Source organism: Notolabrus celidotus, chromosome 8 (assembly GCF_009762535.1).
Source record: "Notolabrus celidotus isolate fNotCel1 chromosome 8, fNotCel1.pri, whole genome shotgun sequence".
Taxonomy (NCBI): domain Eukaryota; kingdom Metazoa; phylum Chordata; class Actinopteri; order Labriformes; family Labridae; genus Notolabrus; species Notolabrus celidotus.
The window spans coordinates 13,021,436-13,044,863 of record NC_048279.1 but is presented as its reverse complement, the minus strand read 5'-3'; the positions used below and the strand labels follow the sequence as shown (position 1 = coordinate 13,044,863).

Below are 23,428 nucleotides of genomic sequence, written 5' to 3'. Positions count from 1 at the left end.
AAAAGGAGTTATGTCATCTTAAGCCTTGTGAGATTAAATAGTGCAGCCATGATTCTCTGTCAAGTTTGACAAACAGATTAGCAACTGCTTCTCATACAGCCGCAGATTAAAGGTGGATTTGTAAATCAAACATATCTTTAATATTTGAATCTTACAACAAAACTGTTGCTTGCGCCTATCTGTTTGGTAGCAGAGCTCCCTCTTGACTCTTTCTCACTTGACTATCTGTCTCAGCTCTGTAGAGTGAATAGATTCAGAGGTGTGCAAGAAAGTTAAGAGGTGTTATGAAATGGAGCAGACCAGCTGTAAGTGACTGAACACGACTGAAGGAGCTATGCAGCGGCTTCTGTGGAGGCAGGCTGTAGGTTGCAGAACCAATCAGAACTTAGAAACAGTATTATTTCCTGGGTTGTTCTTCTCCTTAGCCTTCCTTAGTTAACTATTGATTGGGTGGCCAAGATGCCAAAAGCTACTGCAGTCAAAGCTGTTTGTTACAGCCTTCTTTCTTAAAGAGAAAGATACTTTTAACGACTGAATAGGATTGAAGGTGTGTTTTTACAGATTAGTAATCAGGCCCATGCTTCAAAGCTTAAATGAACACATTTGTACAGAATTTAGTCATGCTTTACTGAAAGCTGCTGTTGGTAGGAATGGTGTCAAAAACGTTACTTTTTTCTGCTGGGTTTGGAGAAAAGGTCATAATACCCATCAGTACTCATCGGTAAGTGAAGTAATTTGAGACTATCGCAAAATCTCTGTTTTCCAATGCCTATGTATAAAGAAATGTTATTATTCCACTCGTTCCCGTTATGACTGACCAATCATGGCTAATCTTCAATTAGAGTGGCGGCCCCACTCCGTCGCCCTGATTGGCTGGGAAGCCACTACTTCCTCATAGAACGCGCACAACAATCTTTTGTGGGCGGGGTTACAGGAGCAGAGGGGGGAGGGGTAGTGTTGACATTTGAAATCTCTCTCCGAACTGATGTTTATGTCTTGACTACGAACAGCGGCTTATAATGTACAATAACTAGGAATGTGCTCGCTTAGTTGATGAAAGGATTAAACGTCATCACCCCCATTTATTAGGCATCAGAATTCGGTATTCATTTAGACACATCAATATTTTTGTATATTGTTGGAAGAACATCATCATATGTTGTGCTGAATCTGTAGCATGGACACCCAACACGAGCTAGGGCTGTAGCTCAGGTTAATGTCTACTGTCGTAATGCTTTAATACTCTACTCCCCTCTACCATCTAAACAAGATAACTGATAGTTTCTGGTAATAAAGCACCATTTTGAAGTATTTTGGTATCAAAAATGGAGATTAATTTGTTCTTGGCTGTCTCTGGTTAGACTGGCATGTAACCACAAGCAATGTGTAACCAGCACAGGCATGTGGATGTTAGTCGGGAAGGAGGACAGACTGAATTTTCTAGTACTTACCACACTCCACAAAACAAATTAATATCGTTGCCCCTCAGACTCTGTGATCCTGTGTTTGGTCATGTTCGATAAATTGTGCTTTATTTTGGCAGTTTCGTGAATGTTTTCATTCCTTTAGACTAGTTGGTTAGTCAGAATTTGAATGAGTTGGACATAAGCCACTTTGGAACATCCTTAAATGTAACGGGAACTTTTAAGATCACAGCTTCCAGTTTAGTAACAGAGTTTTAAAGAATTTAGTTTCATTGGTCATTGTTTTTAATATTTGCTCTCTTTCAAAGAGAAACGTTGTGATATATTTGACCTGGATTAGCATATTTCTTTTAGCATATTGGAAAATTATTAGCTTTGGCAGTAATCCCTGTTGACCATCTTTGTCGCCCTGGAATGTAACCAGATTTTAAATCCTTGATTCCCTTCCCATCCCCTGGATCGCCCCCCTTCTCTCCCTCTCTCCTCCAGTGGGATTATACAGACGTGACTGAATGAGACTTGGAGGGATCAGCGCTTGTTATCTCATTTGCTCGACATATTCACAGGCAGGCTTAAGAGACAGAGACTCCTGATATTAGTCAGAGGTTGGGGAAGAGTTTTTTTTTCCCCTTTTTAAAAAAATGAAATCAAAAAAGAGTGGAGAAATGTCACACACACACACACACACACACACACACACACACACACACACACACACACACACACACACACACACACACACACACACACACACACACACACACACAGAAACACAGTTACAACTGCAGCCTGTACTTACTGAAAACAAGTTGATCTGATATAAACAGGAAGAGTGTCAACATCCATTTCCGATCATTCACAACTACCACTAATATTAAGCACTTAGTATTGTGATGAAAAATTGATCTCTGATTGTCAGATTGTGTGCGCACAACAAAATTGGATATTGTAAGAGGATACCGCTAACAAAATGTTGTTTCTCAGCACAAAAAGTGCTTGATTTAATAATCAGGCAACCTTTCAATAAATGACTTTGGAGTCTGACCCAGCAGTCATAGTCTCACTTTAACACACAAGTGTATAAGCAGAAGCTTTTTCCCACCCTGTTGTATAAAAATGAGCTTTGTTCAGTTTGCTCTAAGCTCTGGCTCTCCGTGATTAGCTCACATTGATCTGACCAAATGGCTCTGTGACCCAGCTTGCATAAAACGTAACTGGAGGCCTGCTGTGTGACAAAGTACAAAAGGCTAAATAAGGATACACTAGCAGCCAATTTGTAACCTCGAAATGACTTACAGTAAATGTTTTTGAGGGGCCACAATCTGACACACCTTCTGATCTACTCAGACCTGCATTAAGTTAAAGTTTTGCTAAACTGGTTTTGTTGCACACTCTTTGACAAAACTGCTCGAAATAAATTAGCTTAGTAGAGAAGTGGCATTACAGTGATTTAGCTGGCTGCAGACAGTGGGGTGTATTTCATTGAGCCCATCTGGCCTGTTTGAAAGTGTTGCTGAGTCTAAGAGAGGCGGTCAGGCCGTAGAGCGGAGCGGGTGATGGATGGGGTGAAGGAGGCAGGGGAAGGGGAGGGGGGTAGAAGATGAGAGTGCAGATTTTGGGGGGTAAAGAGAAGCTCTTTTCCGGCAGAGTTGAATCTCAGGCTTGGCTGCGGCACACTGCTCTGCCTGTTTTCATACTGAGCACTCTGACTCTGGCTCCAAACCAGCGTCAACCAACCAATGCCTCAGCCCCCCCTCCCTTCCTCCTCACTCTCCTCCTCTTTTTCTCTCTCTGACGTTTTGGCTCACTCTTTTTCTTCCCCCCCTCTTTATCTCTCTGACTCTCATTCACTGCCTCCTTTCTTTTTCCATTTCTCCTACCTTCACTCTCCGCTTTCTCCTCCCCTGTCAGGCCTTTTTAACACTCTTTCCGGTTGTACAGACGGATGTGGGATAGGGCCAGGTCCTTCGTGTTTCCATAGTGATACTTTGTATCCTGATGTCATTAGTATTGACGGTGTGTGCAGCTTGGCCAGGCTGTCCTGGCAAAGGGGATGTTTACTGTTTACCCCAAACTTAAACCATTCACTGGGAGATTTTTCTACGTCTGTGTGTTATGTAACAATTCTGATTTTTCCATTTCACACCCAGAAATAGTTAACAATGAATAAACAGCAATGAATACACATGTAGAGAAAAAGTGGTTATGTAAAAGCTTTTAGTGTGATATGCTTCGAGGAGCAGGATTTGCACCATAGGGAGAGTCTTAGAAAGGTGGAAATGTCTCCTTCAAGCAGACACATGCCCTCAGTCCGCTGGCTCACTGTATGATCACTGAAGCGTGTCTGTAGAGCAAAGACTCCCAGCTCGACTCCCCCTCACACTCCTCCTCCTCCTGGCTGCTCCACGGGCTTGTCTGTCTGAGGAGATGGACAGCCCCTTAACACCACTCTTCTCAGAAAAGTGTTTTTATGCCCACGTGCATGACCTCATACATCTGTGGTAGACACTTCAGATCACAGGGCCGCTCCCACATCTCGTCCTCTCACGGATCACTCAGCTCAGATCTCTCTGCAGGCCCTCATCTGGCAGGTTGTGGTCTCAGTGTTGCCAGAGTCATTAGTTCTGCTTTGGCGTCTTGGGCCATCAGTGGACAAATTATGGATTCCATATTGATGCGGTCACATCGGATTCAAGGAGAGCTCATCTAAGAGGCTAGCTCAGGCACACATGCACAGACATGATACACACATATGAAACCATCTTTGTGTCATCCCTTTATAATCCTTCATGTATGATCTGATGCTAAAGATGGACTTGTGCTGAAGAAAAGCTTCCTGTATTGATTGGAATCTGAGCTGAAACTTGCACACACACACACACACACACACACACACACACACACACACACACACACACACACACACACACACACACACACACACACACACACACACACACACACACACACACACACACTAAAGTGCATACACACATGCACAAATGAAAGTAGTTTGTTTTGAGGTACATTTGCTCAGGAAACAAACACCAGTGAGCCAATACTGTATTACACTAGATGTTTGTTTGTGCCAGATATACATTATATATTTATGACCTGTTTTCTTATCTCTGGGATATTTTCAGCATTTGAGAATCCTCTCTACATTTGCCTACTTTATACTTCACATACTTTGGGTTTTAATGCTGGGTAATTATGCATTTGTTTTGGTGCAGCTATAAGGAAACGTCGGGGTACTGAAAGAACATGCAGTCAGGGCCCTTCTCCATGTGGGCTGGAAGTGACTGTTTTGGGATTACTTTTGGCCACATTCCGTTCAGGCAATGGGTGTGATCATTTTAATAATGCAAAGATTTTCTTTAATGTTCAGCCAAAGCTTGACAGAGGAGTCTACCACACTGCAGCATCATATCATACAGTCTTTATAGCACAGATACCTTTTAGTCCTTTTTGGCAGAGTTGTAACAAACAAGACGATATTGTCTTTTTTAAGTTTTGAAGATCAGTCTGACAGATTGCTGAGCATCTCATTAGCCTTCACTCAACGTCACAATGTAAAATGTAAATCTATCCTTTAATTCAAAAGACTGCAAGAGCTCCCTTTGTGCAAATATCTCTAATAACGTAGTGTGTTAATAATATGTGAAATTTCCTGTCTCAGTCTATTTTATACAGTCTATGGTCTCAGTACAGTGCAAGGGCTGAGTATTACTACTGAAAGCTTGAATCCATTTGATTCAATTGGATTAATTTGTAATTAATTTAGGGATATTTCAGTTACAATACCAGTTTTGTTTTGATATGACAAAGATTTTCAGAGAACTAATGTTATGAATCAAGCTAAGTGCATTATGAAAATATTAAAGTTTACAATTAGAATTGACAGAGCAGTCCTATAAATGCACTTTATTTAACATAATGACCAACACAGTACAGTAATCAACACAGTATTGTGAAACACAGACTCAGTGGGTAATAGTTTTGGAGATTCATTGTATTTCCACAATGTTTCCCTCCATGTTGCACATCTTGCATGTGACCTTGCTTTTGTCAGGCTCTTCTCTGTCTTCATAGAATTTTTAAAACTGAAACATAACCTGATATCTGCTTTAAGGTTTTGTCAGTGCATGCAGAAGTTATGACAGGGAGAGCACAGCATGGCTTCCTAAAAACAAAGCACACAGTTCTGCTTTGAGGTCAATTCTAATTTTAAACTTTAATATTTTGATAATGCACTTAGTTTGATTCATATCATTAGTTCTCTGAAAATCTTTGTCTGAAAAGCATGGCCAATGTGGGGAAAGGACTACCAGATGAATGTTATACAATGAATCTACATCTAATGTCATAACTACTGAAATAAAGACAAACAAATGATGACCTCGCCCGGTATTGACCTCCTCGATGGTTGGCCACCTACGCAGTAAAGATTTGTAAGTTGCATGTTGTGATGTCACCTTCAGTTAATGTCTTTATAAAAGTGGCCTGCTGGTTTTTCAGTTTGATGTCACACTATAAATTTGACAGTGTTCTATGTAATTCTAGAGATGCAGGATATTTTTTTCACAAAGGATCTGTCCTATTCTGGGTTTGATATTGATGTTACAGTTTTTCTCAGTCGCTTTGGTACATTTCTCAGATCAGAATTGATATTCTCAAAACTACTTGTTCAATCTTTACATCATTGTGTCACTTGTGCACATCAAAAAAGCCATTTCTCATTTATTTGAACAAGTTGCAAATGCTTTGGTACATCCATGCAAATGACTATGTACAATTCTCTGCTGTTTCCTACATTATCAAGTGTTTATGTCATGTTGATCAAAATGTATTATAATGGGTCTCTGTTGAATAGTCTCACCCTCCACAACATTTAGGCATTAGTTCATCGCATAAGTCTTCACATGCAAAATGGTTGAACATTTTGTCAGAATATGTCAGTCATATTTCTCTACATTTCCATCAGACTGTTTTTCTAAATCTGTCCTGAATGGTAAATTTCTCCCCGGTGAATCTTGACTTTCTCTAACGAAGGGAAATGTGTGAAACATTAGATCAACCAATGATCAACCAGTTTTCTGACATAGCTCAAAGGTGCATCTCATGAACCATCAACTGGCAAGTATACATACATACATACATACATACATACATACATACATACATACATACATACATACATACATACATACATACATACATACATATATATATATATATATATATATATATATATATATATAGCTGGAGCAAAACACAATGTTACAATGTCTGACAATGGAAGGACAAGGAATTGGACTGGGTCAACAGCCAGAGAGAAAAAGAGAAAGAGGAGTGTGGCTGCGTGGTGGAGGAGTTGGGAGGCGAAACAGAGGAAGAGGCAGAGAACATATGTGCGTTCCTGATGAGATAAGAGCCACAACAAACTAAGGTGTAACTTACAATTTACAATAACTGTCATAAAAACTTTAGCCATAGTTTACTTTAAGACGTCCCTCCAGAGTACACTGTTATATTGACAACATGACTAAGCAATCTGACTGTCTTATCGGTACTCAATGACACGAGGACTTGTCACTCTGATGGTACTGACATGTTCATTGACACAGATATTTACTTTTGAGAGATGAACTAAGGATTTTGAGCAAGATACTGGCTTTTGCAGGTTATCCGTGGTGTTTTGCTATTTTTACGAATTGTTTTGAGAAATGCACTTACTGTTTGGAAAATGTTGAAGATGATTCGAGAAAAGTACCAAAGCGACTGAGAAAAACTGTAATATTCTCAACTTCCAAAGAGGGGCTCTGCAGTAAAAGTTTGGAAACAACTGGATAAACTGAACAACATTCAGTCGTTCAAGTAAATAAATGTATCTAATTTAATGAAGACAGGAACTCTTGTAGTGTGTCCTACATGTAGTTTCAGTTGTGTGCAATAATATTTGTACATAAGAAAGAACAGCTAAAACGTATTCCCTAAATGTTTGAATGAAAGACCCCACACTCCCTTTCATACAAAAACACACTTAATCACACACATGCATGCACAAATGTAAGCAGACAACTGGCTCAGGCAAAACATGATTAGGAATGAAAAGACAGCTTGATTTATGTATTTTATAAATGTTACACACTATGTTGATGGTAATTTAGAGGTTTAACCATGTGATACTTCTTCTCGCCAGTTGGTGGTGCTCTAAGATCAGATCTAGGGCTGAAGGCAGGTCACTCATGTTTACAGCCTCAGTTATATTTATATGAACTGTCTTACACCATGAGGAAGGAAGGAAGGAAGAAGGGAAGGAAGGAAGGAAGGAAGGATGTATGTATGGATGTATGGATGTATGGATAGATAGATAGATAGATAGATAGATAGATAGATAGATAGATAGATAGATAGATAGATAGATAGATAGATGGATAGATGGATAGATAAATTATTTTCTAAAAATGTGTGCAATATTTTACAAGATGTTTTCCCCATTGAGTTATTTAGACTTTCAAAAGTTTGCATATCATTTAATTGCTTCATATAACCTGTTTATTATTTCACATTAGCAGCAGAAAGTGTTTTTGACAGATGTCCAGCATGATAAACAAACAGATGGACGGGACGCTTTTGCCAGCCCGTCTTCTCACACTTGTACGTCACAAAGGGCGAGACCCTGATGCTTTTCTGCAACAGAAATCCCTCCTGACAGATCAATACAGTGAGCAGTAAAAAATAATCCCTGTTCAAATGAGAAACTGAACCGGTGAGCCAATCGACATGTTTCTATTAACAAGTGGAATGAATTTATCAGCACAGTAGTGGGGCCTGATCCCACCTTAAGCTCGTCTTCAAATTTGTGCATGTGTGTATGTGTGTGTGTTGATGAAATGGACAGCTTGCCACCCTGTGGGCACCACAACTACAGACTATCTGTGATCCACGCTGGCAGCTGCTCTGCCAAATGGGATTCTCCTGGAGATTACAGCCTCTAAGTGTGACACGCTCGCATGTGTTTGTCTTTGTTGTTGACTGAGTGCGTGTGAGGACTATTGTAATAAAGCTGTGTGTTTTTTGTGTGTGTTTAAGAGTGTGTGTTGAGGGGTCTTGAGCTGAGGTGCATGGAGAACATGTTCTGCTGTCACATGGGGCTGGTTGGATCATGACTGAAGTCTTTCTGGCAAGCTGAACAAGAAGAGGGAGGGAGTGGGTTCAGATGTAGGGTCAGGTTTTTCTACACTGCTGCTGCTTTTATGAGCAACATTCACCCTGTTCAGACTATTTCTGAATACAGCTAGAGCCTTTTATGGTAAAGCACAGGCCCATTCAACTGTATGTCAAATCATTGATGCTGCCTTATATTGGCAGCCTAAGTGAACTGCAGTGTTTCCAATCTATATTATAACTCATTAAAGGGGAGGGGGGGGGGGTATGATGCTCTTTTTCAGGCTTTATTTTAAACCTTTGGATAGCATTATTAGTAACTTCACACAATTCAGAGCTCAAAAAGCTCTATTCATCTCAGATTGGTGTCTATGAAAACCCTAATTTCAGTCTGAAGTGCTTCAGTTTAGCTACTGTCTCTTTAAGGCACTTTAAAGCACTCTAGAACCAAGCACTTTGCAACCTTCCTCCACTGTTGCCATGCTACAAAAGCATTGTCATTTAGTTAACATGAGTTTCTCAATTTTTCATGACAAATGATGAGAAATGGCCTTATGTTCTGGCCCCCAAATCTAACCCAAAATGTTTGGAAAGGGACAACAAAATCTTCATTAATAAAGTTAAAGTAAGCGTCACAGTTTTTCTTTTACGGGGCTTCTTCATCATTTTTTATGTCACAAATTGAGCAAATCTTGTGTTGACCTTGCTTACTTCTTTTCTTTTTAAGCAAGCCATGCAGAGCAGACTGCAGACTCATCCTGAGATCACTCTTGCACATGCCTGCCTCACAATTTGAAACTTTTCTCACATTTGAGATAGAATGCTTTAACTTATGATGTGTTTGTTGAATATGAAAGAAGCATAATAAAACCTCTTTAAACATGAAAAATCCCTACATATCTAATGTTGTCCAATATCAACAGGAGCGAATGAATAGACAATCATTTTCTTTGTTGGCGATGAAAACCAGCACATATTAACTCAAGAAAAGCTAGAGCCAATGGTGGCGTTCTGGCCCTACAGATAGCAAAAGGGGTTGTGATGTGATGTGATGTGCAAACCTGGGGGGACAGAGCCTTCTCAGTAGTCGCCCCCACCCTCTGGAACTCACTCCCCTCCCATATCCAAAACTGCTCTGACCCTTCAACTTTCAAATCTCTTTTAAAAACTCACCTTTTTAAGTTAGGTTTTAATTTTCTGATTGTACTGTTGTTTTGTTTGATCTGTGTTATTTGTTTTTTGCTTGCATTCATTTTAACAATTACACAGTGTCTTTGAGTTTCTGAAAAGCACTATATAAAATAAATGTATTATTATTATTATTAATGAATTAAATCTGTTTCAGATACTCATGGGCCCGAGATCACGAAACCTTAACCTGTATCTCTCAAGATTATTGTGATCAATTTAATCATCCCTTTATTTTTCATCAAGCCCTGTCAACTAGGCAAGCTTTTAGTGCTTTTAACTCTTTATCTCATGTCGTTTGGAAAAACAAGTGTAAGTCTTGTTTGTTTTAGTCTGCTTTTGTGGATAATAATGATAAAGAGCAAATGTTAGCATGTTAACACAAGAAACCTTCAAGTTATCATATCAGCATTGTTTTTTGTGCATGTTAGCATGCTGTCATATCTTAAAGCGGTGTTATGCCTTGCAAGGCTTACATAGTTCATGAATTAAAAAAAAAAAATTTCAATCTGCGTCTAAAACATAAGCAGAAACTAACATGCTATTTCTCAATTGGGTTAGCATATAATATTCTTCATCTTGCAGCTGAGAGCTTACAGATGTTACACACTATAGTCTATATGGGATTAAAATGGTCATCGCTGCTGTTGTAATGTTTATTGATTATCACATTTTAATGCTCTATTGCTCCACGAAGCAGCTCCAGGATTGGTCACTAGATGACACCATCATTACAAACATCCTTCGACTCATTTCAGTTACAACTGAGTAAAACGAGTAGATCTGAATCTCACTTTTAGGGGGGAGTTTTCCCTGTAGCACACTCCAGAGATGATTTTGTTTGCCTCAGCGTCTGCTCTGTGAGGAGCTGTCCTCGGTGCTGAACATAAGCTCTGCATGCATGGATCCCTGCTCATGTATGGGGAGGTGGCTTTGTAGTCACTCACTAACCTGCTTAACCTACTTTCTACTCGCCGCTCTGTCATCTGTCCACACAGAGGAAAGTGCTGCAGGATATATATAGAATACTTTACAACACACACTCAGTGTCTATCCAGGGACACAAATGCTGCCATGCTTTGCTGTTTTTCCTGTTACCCTACCTTTAATGCATCACTGATCATTTCCCTTAATGAAATCCAGCGTCACTCCCAACATGAACTCCTCATGTTCAGCCCATTAACCCAACCGGTAGAGAACGTGTTGGGGTGCGCCTGAACCATTATTGAGATGAATATGAGCAAAATAATGACATTTTAAGATCTTAATTGTCCAATTATGGAGACAGCTGTTGTGCTGCATTGCAATGCCAGTTCAATTGCTGTTTCCTAGCAACCAGAGAGGCACAATGCAATGATTTGCTGTTAAGTGGCGTCATTTTCTCCCAGCAAGACCAGAGTGTTTATCCAGGAAACAAATTTAAATCTGCAACGTGTGCATGTTATTTCACCTTCAGGCTAACGTGTGTCACTTCACTGCTTAAATCTTTTTTATTCAGGCCAAAAACTGCAAGTGTGTGTGTGTGTGTGTGTGTGTTTGTGTGTTCTGTGATACCTGCTGATGGATCATGTGGGCATCTGTTCAGCCTCAAGTCAAGCCCATAATAAAGCAGCATTGTTGCAAACAAAATCATTTTGCTTGATTAATTTTCACTCAAAACGCAGCATCCTGAGCTAATCATTGTACATGCATTCTTTTCAATTAATTCATTATCAGGGGAGGAAGAGGGAGGGGTGGGCAAGAGGGTTGGGGGAGGGGAAGAGAGAGTCAGGGGGGAAACAGAAAATCCAATCCTGCTGGTCTGAAGTCTCGGAGCAATGGAGCATTAGTCTCTTCCCGATGTAATTGGAATGACACCAAGAGTAAAGCCGGCTGATTTAGGGACAGCCTCTAGGCTTGATTTAATGCCCCCTACCAAAACTATACATTCATCTTTTTATCTTTTTCTCATTCAGTCGCCCAGGCCCTGCACTCTCCTTCGTTTTCCTCCCCCACCCTGCAATGCGCTCCATTCACTCACCAGCCACAGCCGTGTATCTCCGTCTGTACTCTATTAACAGAGCAGAAGCTGCTTTTTATAATATTTAAAGTCAGGAGGTCATAAAGTTCTAACGGAGCGTGTATTTCTCTGGCATTTTACTCACTCCTTCTGGCATTTACACACTTGAATGAACGTGTTTTATTCTCACAGAGGTTATGTTTAAACACTGTATAAATATCTGAGAGCAAAGACAGGGCAGACTAAGCAGGTGTATCCAGGCCAGGGTGCTGCGTCCCTGGGGTTTGCTGCTGTACAGTCCCCTGACAGATGGACTGCCAGGGCAATCCTATTACCCCCATGTGTTTAGCTGCTCTTAATGCCAGAGTGGGATGCATGGCTAATGGAAGACAATGAATGTTTGGAGGGAGAATCTCAGGCTACTGAATGCTAATCATCCTGATTTGTTTGCTAACATGTCAGAGAGCTTACATCAGTAAAATATAACCATGTTGAATTTGTAGCTAATGTTGATCCTGCATGAATTACTGGAACAGTTTTACTGTAGAGATGTCAAACTGTGTCATCAGCTTTGTCAAGCAAGGCTCAAAAGAACATTTTTTTGTGAAGTCCTGTCATGTTTAACCCTTTGTGTTCAAGTTGGGTTGAAATACAGAAAATATTAATATGCATCATGCCTGACTTAGAAATTAGAAAATCATAAAACAATCCTGAAAATGATGAAGTAAAAGTCTATACCTAAAGACTTACCGGTGCCTGTTTTTTCTGTGGTTCTCTTGCACTACTATACCGGTTTAAGTGTAACACGGTTTTGTCACAGTCATGTCAGATGGTTTGGCTCTATACCATGCATACCATAGACTGTATAAAATATGAACATAGGATCCGTGACGTCACCCATCTGTTTCCGAAGCGCTGTTTTGAGGCCAATCGTCGGCGGCAGTCATATTGCGGCTGTCGAGCGAGTGTGACATAAAGAGGCGGAGTTTGATCCTCCTAGCCAACAGCTACAGTGTTCCTGCCTGTCAATCAAGTCAGCTGAGCCTCTCATTGGAAGACTCGTAATCTCAATATCTTCAAAAGTACCACGTTAGAAAAAAAATTCTCCCCCCTACAGTGTGTGCCGATCGAGAAATTAGCTATTCAGACTACACTCGTCTTTTGTACCAGGCTGTAAACATGTTTATTTCTGCTGTAAAGATCGGCTTTTTCCCATTTATGTGTATGTGACTTCTGGTACTTCCAGCCACAAGCGGTTCCTCGATGTACTGCAGTTTTTAACACTTCTGCATTGGACCCATTTTTAGACCGGAGGTTGCTGCTTGGTTCATATAAATTCTTATGATCTCAGAGGTTTTGCCTTGTCCTTTATTTTGTGGTAGTTATTTTTTTAAATCCCTGACTGCAGCTTAAAGTAGAGAATACAGTAGAGTAGGTCAACAAGATGTAATGTTTTATAATCATAGAGATTTTTGGACTGTTGTTGAAATGTCGGGTGGATGGCCAATCCAACAGTTTGTCCAAAATGGAAAGTTTTAAACACTATTGACTGGATTGTCATCAAAATGTGTTTGTGTTCATTCGTGTTTCTCAGGGGATGATGCCTTTTGACTTTGGTGATCCCCTAACTTTACCTTTAGCAATAAAAGACAGACAGTTTTGGCTTTAATAAAATGCAAACAACTAAAAAAAAAAAAATATCATGTGAATCACAATTGTGCTGCTTAGAGAATCAAAGACCTGGGAATAACAAGATGTGTTTGCTATATCCCTTTTACAAACATTCAAGGTTTTCTAAGGTTCAGAATCAGTGGAACGATTACACAGCTTTTGGTGTCAGAAGAACCCTGGTTTCTGTTTGTATTCTGATGTTGGCTGTATACAAGCAAGCAGTCTGAGTGGACAGCTTAGGAGGCAAAAAAACCCCACAGCCATTCAAAATTTGATAACTATTTAGCTGTCTGTAAAAAGACATCTGTATGAACTCCAATTCCATTCTTTATATTCTTGCAAGTTGCTAGTTGTGCTGTGAAGAAAGGCGATGCACAGAAAAGGAAGTGTTGGCAAGAAGTCTCTTATCACTAACTGCTGGCTACACCAAACACCCCAACATTTAGCCGTTGCTTTTAGAGGCTGTAATGCCGTCATGTGATAGCTGATGGGTTTTTAAGATTAGTGATCTCATAACTTCCACCGGCTCCAGCATCAGCTCAAAATTAACTCATCTTACTTATCTAACGCTGTGTTTTTATGACCAAATATTTAATAAATGAGTGACACTCTCATCAACCTTAGCATGCTATGATGTTGATGGTTAACATAATAACTGCTGAACATCAACATGTTAGTGGGGGTATTGTCATGGCTGTGGGTATTATTGTCTCCAGAACAGAGAACAGATGTTTTTGGGCAGTCATAGTGGGAATTCTTATGTTTGGAGGTATTTGATGTAATGTCTTTAACTTATTTGAAAATGTATATTTATTTATTTTTAATATTTTTCAGTTTTTCAGTTTTCCCTGAGTCTCACAGATTTAGGTCTTAAACTGCTGAAGGCAAATACTTACAACTGAGTTGATCTCTGCCAGTTAATCCAATTTATTCCACAATGGTAAGTTTTCACTTTGAGCTCCCCATGCTTTATATTTACTCAGTCTCAAAATATAACCATATGAGTCTTCTATATTTATATATATATTGTATTGATTTATCTTAATCTTATATTTGTTGGATTAATTGCATCAAAATAATCAATATTTCACCCTATCAGAACCAGACATTATTCAGAGATCAATACAGCAGTGACTGCAATCATGAGATATGAAGGAGCTCCAGTGAAGGTTTATAACAGAGCTGTGGAGCTAGCCATGAGGCCACATATCTATACTCCTGTGTACATGTATGTGCATGTATGGTGCTTTGTATGCAGACAGTGTCTCTGCCGCATGTAGCCCCACGCTGGCCTCCCCAGGTCAAACAATTACCACACATCAAGGAAAGCAATTGGGCATGACTAAAATATCATCACTGTGTGATTGTGTCCCTATGTTTGGGCTGCACAGGCCTAATTTAACCCACTTTGTCCGTACGAATGAGGAGAATCGAGGACATGCTCTCCAATTCCTGAGGCCCCCCGAGCATTTCCTGGGAGTCTGACACATGGCAGCTGGGTTTGTAGACACGCTGTCACAGGTCTCTCACGCAGCCGAGTGGGAGATGGGGAGTAATGAGCAAGAGAAGTGAGAAAGCAGAGGAGAAAAAGAGCTAGTGGTAGAGGAAGGGAGTGTTAAATTGGACACAGGGTGCAGTAACTTGAGGGAATTGGAGAAGAGGTAATGATAATACCTTAGTGTATAGACCTGGGATCAATTTGTAGGTCCTAGACTGCTTCTATCGGAGAGCCAAAGAGGACTGAATCAACCAATCAGTTTTTATTAATTTGGAGCCGAATCACAACATAAAAAGTCAGTCACCAAATCCAAACCCATCATGAAAGAGACTGTAGCAACATTGGCAATGAAAAAATACTTGAGGCAGGTAGAAACCTTGCGCAGAACCAGACTCAGTGGTGCACAGCCGACTGCCGCCACTTAATGGCGAGACAGGAAGGAAAATTTGTTGCTGAGATGCTTTCCCCTGGCTTGTGCTTGGTACCATTTTGACTAAGTAGGAGAGAAGGAGGGGATAAGGGGAAGGGAGATTGGCATACATGCACAGGGATTGGGACAGCGGCAGGCAGAGAGATGGTGGCTGTTATTAGTGCTGCATTGATCCCAAGCACTGGCTCCAAGCAGTATTCTCCACTTATTCCTTCATTATACAGTCAAATATTTCAGTGCCTCTGAGTACCCGACCTGCCCTTCATCTGTCTGTATCCCCCTCCCCCCCCCCTCACCCTCTGACAAAATCTGACAAACCTGAGCCTCTCATCCGTGCGGCTCCGTTCTGCTAAATCCATTGTTTCTTTCACTGATTCCATTTCAATTTCATTTTTGGTCTTGCTGCTCAGCTGTAACTTAGCCCAAGTCTTTGTGTTTCTTTTGTGCTCACAGACCCTGTTTAAATATTGATAGAGATTGGAAGCACCGCCGACTTCTCAGCCGGGGTCAAGGATGGCAGGGTTTCCGTGCAGATTTCATTAGGGGAGCAGATGACTGTAAATATGAAAGCATGAAAATCACGGGCCCTCAACGACCGCTCCAGCAGCCTTCATTATCCCCCCGCGTGGCTAACGCCCTGTAATGTATTCCAATGGAGATGAAGGTTGGAGGGTGATGGGGTGTAAAATAGCATGTGTAGGAAGGCCCCTGCTTTTTTTACGCTAGGAGCAGCATGCCTCTCTCACAGCCAGATCCCCATTAGTACAGGAGCAGAGGATTGGGTGTGCAAATGGTCGCATGGATTAGAGAGCTAATGCATTTAGGAGAGGGGGCTCCACCATCTCTTTATTGCTGCTGCTGCTGCGGGTGTGTGTGTGCATGCGTGCATGCGTGCATGTGTGTCTGCATGTGTGTGAGTGTGTGTTGAGTCTCGCAAGAGGAAAGATACCCAGTCCCTTTGTGGAGCTGAGGAGATTTAGAGTAAAGTGAGTAGATAAGGGCAGGGATGCACACACTGATGCAACACACACTCATCAAAGATTATGATTTGACCAGACGAAGATTGCTGGTTGTGTGTGGTGTTATTAAACTCAGCATGGAAATGGGATCTTTCCTGAAAGAGGCGCAGACGGCGGCCCTACTAATCTAATTAATCAGCGTCTGGGTTTTTCCATTTTCTTCTGCCCTCTTTTTCAGGCCCTTTGTAGCTCTCTCCACTCATCCCTCCTTACCTGCTTTATGTCTCTCTCTGTGTGCTGGATTTCTCTGAATCTGAACTTTTCTCCCTTTGACAAGTGTTATCACAGATATGCGCAATGTCATGCACTTCCCATAGCACAAGTTATAAAGCCTCTGTTGTCTCCTCCTGGTATGTGTGACCAGGAGGAGAACTGGGCCAGAGGGGAAAGCATAGTCTCACTGCTAAATACATAGATGCCTCTGCAACAGCATGCAGGGATGGTGATGGTGTTGCAGGATCTAGCTGGCTTAAGAGGCAACCTGCTACCAGGCCATACGGCAGCTGTCGACTTTACACGCACGAACCTCGCTGGTGGTCATCAAGCTGTGGGCAGACAAGAGTTTTAACTCCTTGTCTGTGCTGCTGGTGGTTCGAGGGAACGTCACATTTGCTGCTTCTGAGTTTTTTAAAGAGCCAGGCAGCAGTATGGGAGGGGCCCCGCTCTGCTGAAGCGCAGCAGCAGCAGCAGCGCGGTGGGTGACTACAGTAGAGCTCTGCGCAGTGAGTCAGCTGAGGGATCACAGGCGCCGGTGAGTGAATGAATGAAGACAAGAGAGGAAGAGCCCTGCAGGATCTGGAGACAGAAAGGCGAAGGTATCCATCTCTGTAGAGAACAGTCTGACGCGGAAACACTGAAGTGATCAGAGCAAGCTTGTTGACGCATAATCCCACCCGCCCCGCCGGCACTGGGAGGGGGCAAATCTAGCTTGCCTAAACTCCAATCCTGCCAAAGAGATTTACGGAGTGGCTGCGTCTGCTGCTGTGGGTTCAAACACCTTGAAGACAACATTTGGTATGAGTTTTTTTCTAATATTTCTGGGAGATACTCGAAGATTTCTTTGGAAGCAGAGGAGCTAATACGCGCATTATTAGGCTGTTAAATTCCCCTGTTGGATTCGGCACTGTCACTGCGCCGCGGACTGTGCGTGTTTTGGATGCGTCCTGAGGTGTGGACAGGACTTGCCCGTACATCACCATCATCTTAGCAGGTATTTGATCGCGATTGTGTTGCTTCCACCGGAGATCTGGAGCCATGACAGGCCCCCCGCTGGTCCCACAGCCCGCCTGCTGACGGTACCGGGCAGGATGGGAGCAGGTCTGCCGCTTTCAGGATCCCGAAGCAGCCGATTCATCAATGGAGGAGGAGAGTGACACCCGGAAAATCAACAACAGCTTCCTTCGCGACCACAACTATGCAACCGAAGGTATTTAAAGCGAGGATGTTGAGGAAAAAGAGGTGGAGGAAATAACCTGAGGCTGTAGCTTGAGGGGTGCTTATATCACAGCTCACACAAGTCACTGCATAGGAATATTAAATGAAGTAGGAAATAAGTGTAAACCAAATGTCACCGACATTTCATTTACTAGTTGTTAGAAATAAATATCCTTAAATAAACTGTTCTAGCTCGCCACAAAAGGACACTAAAGCACATCTAATCCTACAGAAACAAAATAGATGTCAAAGGGGTAGAGGAGGAATATTCCAGTCATTTGTCATAAACATGGAGGCTGTAGGTTGGCGGTTGGTATCAATAGCAGAGGCTGATGAGGTGGCTTCTCATCATACCTGCTATTTTAGGATTACAATCCTGACCGAAGGGAATCAGAGGGATTTAATCTGTATTACGGGCAGCAGTGGAATAAAAGCCTCTTGTACTGTCTACAGGTAACAAGTGATGCAGTAGAAATGATGAATAAGTGATGAAAGATATAAATGTCTTCATTGGAGAGGAGTTTGTTGAAATAATTACACAGGGACAGAGAAGGTGCCCCAATTTTAAGAAGAAATATGGAACCCCCTCCCCCTCAACACTTCTCTGACACACACACACACACACACACACACACACACACACACACACAGCCCATCTTTACTATGGTTATAACTACAGCTCTAAACAATAGCTTTTTCCCCCTGCAGCTCCACAGCTATATCTTCTGCACATGTGTGTTTCCTCCTCATTGACCACACACATCACCCTCTTGATTATCAGCCTGTTAACTGTTTGATGCTTAATAGTTCCCCGATGCTCCACCAATCAGCTGCACCTGTCCACCACAAGCTGCTTAGCTCATTGATCAACATAAAACATTGATTTACAGGTAAAAGCCTCCATTAATCTCATTACCAGCTCCAGTCCTCCTTCAGTGATTATGCAGATCGGTTATGGACATTTACTGCTGTGCTGATATCACAGAGATAATAAAAACTACCGGGGGCTTTTTAGTGTAGCAGTTTGAACTGATTTGTTTTATATAGACTGAACATAATGTCATTATGTGATGCGGTAATGTGGCATGACACAGGGCCAATAAAACCTATGTAAATATAGCAAGTTACACATTTTACCACAAATTATAGATTTTGGTTCAAGGCTTTGTGTTCTTGTTGTTCAGTAACCATAATAGTCTCTGCAGCACCGGGAACGCTTTGAATTCTTTCACAATAGCCTTATTTCACCACCCACTCACCATGAGGTTTGAAAATAGAACAAACAGGACAAGAACATGAAATATGACCGTGGAAACAATAGTGCTACTTAGAAATATAGCATCTCTATAAATCATGCATGGTATACAATAGACAGAGGGATACTGGGGGGTGTATAGAGGTTATGGAGGGTTTATGTGGCTGCAAGGTGGGTCATAGTCACCACCACTTTCTTCCATTCAACACCAGCTCAGGTTACAGGAGCCACTGCAGGCTAGAAAAGAGACAAAGTCAAGGCTCAGAAGGCAGATTTTCCTCCTGCTGGTTTTTTCATTTAAATCTGGGAGAGCATCATCATTCGCTCTGCTCCTGCTCTTACAGATGATTCCCTGTCACTCCTAAACCCACACTTGCTGGTTCAGAGCGAGTAGAAGTGAAGGAGTGGGGGTGGGAGAGGGTGAGATGGATATCTTTGTTTGATGTGTGCGCTGAGATGAAAAACAGGAGGGGATCTTCTGTCTTGCAGCTTCCCTCTGTTTCACTCTGTGACTCTGTCACATTCAGTGGATCAGGAGAGAGAGAGGGAGAGAGAGAGAGAGAGAGAGAGAGAGAGAGAGAGAGAGAGAGAGAGAGAGAGAGAGAGAGAGAGAGAGAAAGAGACAGAGAGAGCAGAAAGTCAGAGAGCAGAGGGTGTAAAATGTGTCTGTCTGCTGTGCTGCCCATCTGCGCTTTCCAAACAAGAAAGGGCTACTTTTGTTATTTTTTATGGCTTTAATTTATGACTTATCGTCACAGCTCATATATCATGAATGAGTGTGTGTTAGTGTCTGTGTGTGTACCCATCACTCTTTCAATCCTTGTCTCCTAAGTGGTGTGAAGCCAGTCTGCAGCCAAAGATCACACAGGCCGCTGTCTGGGTCTATCCCCGGTTCTCATAAATTCAGCACAGTGCACATGTTCCATCAGGCCCATACTTTTCAGACCACACACACACACACTCTCATGGTCACACATATAAACACAGGTCCATGGTTGGGATTCCCCCAGGCCGTGCTTGCCCATCACAGCAGGACACTTTAATGATGTCACATTTTAATGATGTCACTCGCGCTGACCTTTGGCTTGCACCAATCCCATGCTTCAGTGGGTCTGTGGGCGGGTACATTGACCCACTCTGTGTGCATACACATTATGTGCACAAATTGTACGTAGCATTTTGCTAGTCATCCCTTTTTGGTTATGAAATACAGAGTCTCTCATCTTTCTTTCTAGATGAGAGAAAAGACGTTAGAGTCTGATTTGCTTCCACCACCAGATGACATGTGGCTAATAGCAATAGGATGGATGAGTTGTGTCTCACTGCAGTTTTGCATAATAGTGTGTGTTGAGGCAATGGACTGTTACACTCCTACAACATTGGCCACAGCTAATTTTCCTGATCTGCACCTTCAGTGTTTCCATAATGGATGAAATCATCAAATAGCAGAACACCACACTGTGAGTAAAAATCTAAATAGCTCCCCCGCTGTGAGGCAGGACCTCACCTAATGTCTGCCGCTGTATTGATTTCTACTCCTTTACAATTTAGCTACCGGAACAATGACCTAAAGATCTATTGGTAGGACATGTAATCCCTTTCCTCTGTCTCTCCACCACCCCCTTTCTCTCTCTCCGCTACGTACACGACTGTCTGATGTGAGTACAAGCTTGTGTGTGATGTGACCCCTCCAGCCCCGCTGAATACTGATGCAGGCCCGTAACATGGAGCTCACAGCCTTTATTGCAGCTGCTGATGAGAGCTGAGCCTGTGCCAAGCCAAACGGCCTGGGGCCACACTTTAGGACCCCGGCACTAAAAAGACTTAGCCCACCATACCCGCAGGTCCCATTCATTATTCACCATGAAACACTCAAAATGCCGCGCCCCGCCTCACCACATAGCAAAATAAGGATATTGTCTGTGTGTGTGTGTGTGTGTGTGTGTGTGTATGGGGATAGTGTGGGGGTGGCGGGTGCTTAATGGCAAGCTGTGAAGTTGGGGCGAGTCACACTCCTTATTCAGCAGCTGCTTTCATCCCCTGATTAGCTTCTTATTAAGTCTGCAGCTCCATGAAATTTTAATGAGAATTTATTAAAGAAAACCGGTGGAGTTGCTACTGTAGGACGATTACAACTAAAATCGTATTTCTCGACTGACTTCCTGGTCAGGCGCTGCTGTGATAGATGTTCAATATGAGAGTCATTGGGTGCACCACTAGCCTGAAGGCTAAGCAGTGTTTGACCTTTCTGGACTTTATAATGGGCTACATTTGTAAGTTTTGATAGCTAATTCCCGTGTCCTGTCGAGGAAGGAACGTCACCCTGAGTCTTTCATGTTTCTGGTGATAAGGTCGTTGTAGAGACAGGATTTAAGTCTGTACAGACAGCATCTAATCTTTGATTCACTCCAGCCTTGAAAACAGAAACATGAAAAGGATTGCACCAAAGCAACACAGACAGACAGACAGATCGAGAGGGAGAGACAGCTTTTGTTTTGTTGTGCTGGATTATAATTCAGCGCGCCCCCGCTTCGCCACCATCCCCCCACCTACATCTTCAATTTCTAAGAGAATACCAAATAACAAGCACTTGGAATCATTCCTCTCGGTATTCATGTTAGTAGAAGCAGAAATTGATTGCTGATTTCATCTCTTTTCCTCACTTCTCCTTGTGTCTTCGCCCTGTCCTGTGTTGTGTCTGTCGTCCGATGTGTGCCACGGTGAAGTGTTAATGAAGTGTGAGAAGTGAAGCAGTAACATGTCTCGCCCATTGCACCCTTAACTCCCTGGAGTGTGGGGATACAGAAAAGAACGCACACACCATAGAGAAAGGGTTCATACACACACACAGGGACAGACATACGGACACATGCACGCACTCGTACACACACTCTGTTTCACTCTCAGGGGGCTGATCCTGCAGAAACCAGGTTAATTAGCTTGTTCACTCCAGATCTTACAAAGAGTCGAGCTCTTCAGATGTAGAGAGCTGCATTGTGCTCTGTCGCTTTGTGTGCAGCTAATAAAGCTTAATAAAGCCTTAATCATATGGCTGGGTACCAGACCAGCAGGTAGTGGGGTGTATTCAAAATTCTGATTGATCTCTATTGTTGCTGATGTGAAATGAAGCCATGTCAGTAGCTGAGGAATTGTCAGATTATATTTAAAGAATTTACAATCTTGAAGATGTTTATTTTATGTTTTTTTTAAAAAGAGTGCAGATTTCTGGATATTGTTGATTATGATCAAAAGAGAGTGCTAGAACGGACCTGATTTATCCCCCAGTGTGATCCTTTGACGCAGGCAGCTCAGGCACAAGTGCTGTAATCCTCTCCTCTAAACGTCTAACGCTAACAAAGCATCTACACGACACCATGTTGCTTACATCCCTCCCTCTATACCTGGAATTACTGCACAGCACTTACGCAACTTTCTTTCCATCTCGTCACACCATTTTGGGGCTGTTTGTCTTACACAACCCTGCAGTGCCACAGGATCAAGCCTCACTTGGTTTTGTTTTTTCTTACTCACCCCTGACAGGATTACACGTTGTCTAGAGGTTAGCCAGGGTGCTCCTATTTTTGTCGTAGCTTGTGCCAAGGAGAAGACTCTCTGTACAATCTTTTATTGACCTACTTAGAGCAACAATCCTCCCCGTACAGACTTTTCCCCCCTCTCTTGTTTCTTTCAGTGGCCCTCTCTGATGTGCATGATAGATGTTGCATGCTCAGGCGTCTATAAATACATTCAATATCCTCCCTACCCTGCCTGCGTTCCTGGCTCCTCGTGCAGCGTATTCATTCCAGAATCAATGCATATCTATGTTTCCATCCAATCAGTGGGAGTCATGATTCTATATTGCATGCTGAAGGGAGGGGTACTGAGGTCCGGATTTAAACAGACAGGAGCTGAGCACATCCCTGTTTTATACCAGTGATTTATATTAAAACACACACACACACGCATCCTAACAGGCTTGTGTGTGTTATTACTTGTGATGGATGTGTGTTATCTGGAGCGTCTCTCTCTGATGCATCAAAGAGGCCGCTGACCTGTCTGTGTCAGACCTGGCTGGCCACAGGATTTATGAGCTTCATTTCGTTATGGTCTGCTGATGAAGCTGTGTGTGTGTGTGTGTGTGTGTGTGTGTGTGTGTGTGTGAGAGAGAGGAGAGAAAGAGAGAGAGAGAGAGAGCAGGAGAGTGTTTGTAAGTACACATTTGATTAGCAAAATCTTCAGGCTGTTGCTAATTCCAGTCCACCTTGAGCCTGCTGATGCTCACGTAATAAAATCTGTGGAAGATAAAAGTGGAAAACAGCACAGAGACTCCGCCCATCTGC

At 42.2% G+C, this 23,428-nt stretch overlaps 1 protein-coding gene across 2 annotated transcripts in view; it reads left to right on the top strand.

Moving 5' to 3' along the window:
* LOC117818074 (serine/threonine-protein phosphatase 2A 55 kDa regulatory subunit B beta isoform) overlaps positions 1-23,428 on the top strand; it is a 54,366-nt gene that overhangs the window by 12,713 nt on the left and 18,225 nt on the right. The window contains exon 1 of one of the 2 annotated variants that reach the window (XM_034690933.1): positions 17,057-17,825. The exons of the other annotated variant lie outside the window; for it this stretch is intronic. Coding sequence (XP_034546824.1) covers positions 17,756-17,825 — 70 coding nt within the window. The 5' untranslated portion in view covers positions 17,057-17,755. Of the gene's footprint in view, positions 1-17,056; positions 17,826-23,428 lie in introns of those variants that run through there. 2 annotated transcript variants of the gene reach the window in all.